Source organism: Apium graveolens, unplaced genomic scaffold, assembly GCF_009905375.1.
Source record: "Apium graveolens cultivar Ventura unplaced genomic scaffold, ASM990537v1 ctg8071, whole genome shotgun sequence".
NCBI lineage: Eukaryota > Viridiplantae > Streptophyta > Magnoliopsida > Apiales > Apiaceae > Apium > Apium graveolens.
Window position 1 is genome coordinate 104051 of NW_027420864.1, and position 4437 is coordinate 108487.

Below are 4437 nucleotides of genomic sequence, written 5' to 3' on the forward strand. Positions count from 1 at the left end.
TATTTATATAAATTTAAATTTTAAGATAAAAAATTTATACTTCAAAAAATACGTTGAAGTGAATTTTTCGGAAGAGGAGTGCATAAGTAAATTAATTATTTAATTTAATTTCAAAAAATTTGAAATACTAATATCTGCTCTTTATTCAAAAAATATAAGTAAATTTAATAATAAATATAAATATTTATTTAGAAAACGAATTATAATATTATCTAAAAATATTAATGATATCTAGATTCGGATTCCAATATTTTCTTTTATGTTAGGTTAAGAAAGAATTTTTTGATCTAACACAACAATGTAAGCTTCAAAAGGGTTAATTATTTTAAATTTTGATATATATTCCAAAATATGGTTTGAATAACACAATCTATATGAAATAATTTTTTTCATAACTTTTAGTATCTTAAAAACTAAATATAACTTCCAGTATCTTATAGATCAAATAGAAGTAATATTCAAAAGACCACTCAGTTTATAGCAAAATGCTTCCGTAAAACATTAAAACAATTGTCTGAATCACAACTAAGAAATAAAAAGAATAACTAACAATCCTATTCATATCCTAACATGTAACTCCTATTCTGTCATCTGTGTTTATATATTTCTATGCGGGCACTTGCATGAAGCCAGCCACACCAAAACCACGATTCAATCGAAACTGTTGGGACTTGAGTAATGCATCAGAGGTCCATATTAAATGACTTGATCTCTTGAAATGATCAATCAAGCCTTCTCCTTTTCGGATCTTGATTAGCAGCGTTTGATGAACTAGGATCTGAAACAACTGTTCTCCCGTAGATTCTATAGCTCAAGAATGCTGCATCCAACACCCCAACAGGACTCCCGGACCCTGCTCGAGCTGCTACTGATACAGTACCATCAGGTAGATCAGTACTCGCTGCTATCTCTGTCAAATCTTCAATCATTTGAACACACTTCAGCAGCCTATCCTGCAAAGTCCAACAAATCATATGTTTAAGAAAAATACAAGAAGGTTTGTCCTGTCTTTTATTACAGTGGACACCGCAATTGTTTACCTTCTCAAAATGCATGACACCAGATATTGCCTTGTCAATCTCTGATTCCTGTGTTTCTCTCGTAACACAGATTGCAACAGCAGCTGAGATTTCCGAGGGCCTAAATTCTAGGAAATCAACACCTGCATTTTATTCCACCAAAATCTGTATCAAACACTTGGAACATCATAGTACCAAAATCAGTTAAGAAACTTTATTTTAATATTTTAACTGTGAGACCTTTCATTGTGTTCACTATGAACTGGCATGATTTATAGATCAATGATCCATACATCAGAGACTCTGATGGAATCATATCTTCACTTTTGAGCTTTCTAATGAAGAAATCTATATACGAAAACGGAGTACAAGCATACATCCTCCATTTCAAGCTGGCCAACACATTAAGCTCCATCGATTTTAATGACTGATATTCAAAAATAAAGCTAGGATCTGCCACCTGAATTAAAAAAAATGACATCTTCTTATAACTATCAAAGATTCGGACCAAGCTTTGATCATTAAATTAAAGCAGAGTATGTCACACAGGCCACAGCTAGCATAAACATCACATGCACACACGATACAGGCATGTCATAATCTTTAGAAGAATTTCGCTTGCCTGCAAATCAACAGTAGATGGCACTCCAACATCTTCCAATTTTGCTGCTAACAATAAGCAGGCCACAGCTACCAATTGAACACTCCAAAATTTTTCAACCTATGCAATGCATATAAAGAAGAGACAATTAGCAATTTAGCATGTTAATACACACAGAAAAACTAAATTACGCTAAAAGCATTGACTTTAATTAATTTCATAGACTTACTAGATGTTCATAAACAGAAAGATAGCGATTCAAGTAATTAATCGCTAAGCAAATAGTCGGCGCTCCAGAACAAAAATGCCCATGAGCCTATTAATAAAAAACACAAAAACCCGAATCAGAAATTCCACATTGGCATCACTTCTAATTAGGCATCATTCACAAGGGCATAAGCAAAAAATGCAATAAAGATTATAAATTCATGTAATGCATTTATCAAACAACAATGGTGACTAAAGGGGTATAAAATCCACCACTTTTTTCTCTCAAACACAAAAAATTTAACAAAAATCGAAGAATGTCCTTTACTCAATTTAAAAAAACAACAAAACTCAAGAAAGACACAAAGACAACCTTATACATCCAATCAACAGCTTCTTCTAATATCACATAATTCAAGTTCCTCATTAGCCAATCTTTCTAAATAATCACTAGCTGGGAGAAAATCTTTTTCTTTGTCAAACAAAGAACACACAACTTGATCACTCTGCATTGGAATAAGACCAATTAACGGCTCTGATCCATTGTCCACGAGATTATTAGAATCTATAAGATGGTTAAGATCATCAATGGCCTCAAGGTCATCAAAATGCAGACTATCAGTACAAAGCAGGTTTTCAAGACTAAAAGGGTCTGAGGCTGCCATTAAAACAAACAACAAAGGAGATTTTTAAAACAATTAAAATAAAGAATGAATGATTAAAGAGCTGATGATACAGAAAGAAATTAAATGAGCTCCTAGAGATAGAGAAGTGAGCTGGGGTATATATAGGTATTGTGGTAGGGTGAGGGTCCAAGTGAGACCTGTGTACTAGTGCATTTTGATAAAAAACGGCTGAAAAGAAAAATATCTGTGATACTATTTTTTTTTGTTATAAATATATGAGATATTACTTTAATCCTATAAATATATTCTTTTGATACATATATTTTAATTTTCTAAAAAAAGATTGAATATGTTTTATTTTTTGAAGAAAAATAAAACAACATATATTTAATCTTTTTTATTAAAAAGGAAGAAAATTAAGTCAAGTTTAATTTATACCAATAATAATAACATATACTGATGATTGTGTATAATTTTTTCCTAAAGAAATATTTCGGTTAATTTTCATAGTTTATCAGTAAAAAGATTTTCGAAAAAGGTATATAATTTGACTTTCACTACGAGCAAATTCAACGATGAATTTAATTACATTTTCATATAATTATGACAAACACTTTTTAGATCGAACCTACTTTTTTGTCATTTACTTAACAATTAATGAAAAAAACAACGTATCTCGTATTCATATTTTTTTTTTGAAATATTCATATTTGCTTTTTGAAGTTTAATATTTTTTTTTTAATTTTTGATCTCTCACTTTAAGATTTGGCCCATGCGGATCTAGGGTATAAATATCGATAATTCAACACTCTTGTATAAATAAAATTAAACCAATTATTCGTTAGTTTGAAATTTTCGCGTGCAAAATATTAAAATAATTTACCTAATATCGCATTCCAACAATAAATGTAATTTTAAATACTAAATATAGTAATTCGTGCTAAAAATGTAAAGAATTCAAAAGATATGTTTAATTCAACTGAGAAAAAGTGTGACCGAGAAAAAATTCGGCTCAACTTGTAGTAACATAGACACGACGTATTTATTAATAAAATCCTAATCACATAAATGAAACCATAAAAGCTCGAATTTAACCTTGATTTAAAAAAATCAGAATCTTAGTCAGCGATGTCCATCTACTTCAAATTTTATTTGTTTTTCTTAAAAAAAATACTTTCAAAACTCGGAAAATCATAAGTTATGAATAAAGTCTGTAAAATTTGAATAAAGTCTTATATAGAACTTAAAAGTTTTAATATATTATAAAAAATTAGAAATATGTTTTTTATTTTTTACAATAGTTTTAAAAATTAATTTATAATTGTGAAGAAAGTATGCCAAGACTGTTATAAACATTACTCTTTAATTTTAAATTTAAACAATATTTTTAAAAAACTGATCAAAATATGTCATACATCTATTAGTGGTGGTAATTTTCCAACAAAATAGTTAAATTAACAAAATCACTTATTATTGTTAGAAAAGGTTATTGAGTCACAATGGTAGACCAAATATTAAACAGATTATACTAACTTAACATTTATACGAGAAAGAAAAATAATGCCAAAGTCGGAGATTATAAATTAATAAAAAGATAAAATATTTTTTAAATGTTCAAAAAATCAATATGTTCGAGATCTCGACCTTATATCTTAAGAAGTATAAAGCTAAAACTCTTATTCATGTGGTCAATATCATAAACATTCTTCATCGAATGATAAAAGTAATAATAACGAAAGAATCGATGATAACAAATAAAAATTAGGATTATTTATGAATAAAAGTCGTGGCGTGAAATTAATCACTGCGCTAAAGTTGAATTTGCCCCACTATGTACACACGAACTCATGACAATCAACCTACAGCGTTACACGACATCCGCCCATTGGTGTAGTACAGGGAGACAGATAGACAACACCTTTTGATCATTACCCAAAGTATGTGTATATAGTATGAGAATACAATTTTTGTTTGTCTATCAAAA

General features: G+C 29.2%; 1 protein-coding gene across 1 annotated transcript; it reads right to left on the bottom strand.

The window, feature by feature from the left end:
• Positions 1–722: 722 nt before the first annotated feature.
• On the bottom strand, positions 723–2492 carry LOC141704641 (cyclin-D2-1-like). Its single transcript, XM_074507847.1, has 6 exons — positions 2325–2492; positions 1850–1936; positions 1642–1740; positions 1260–1479; positions 1041–1162; positions 723–953 (listed from the first exon to the last, which is right to left on the bottom strand). The coding sequence occupies exons 1-6, from the start codon at positions 2490–2492 to the stop codon at positions 723–725; spliced, it is 927 nt and encodes a 308-aa protein (XP_074363948.1).
• Positions 2493–4437: the final 1945 nt, after the last annotated feature.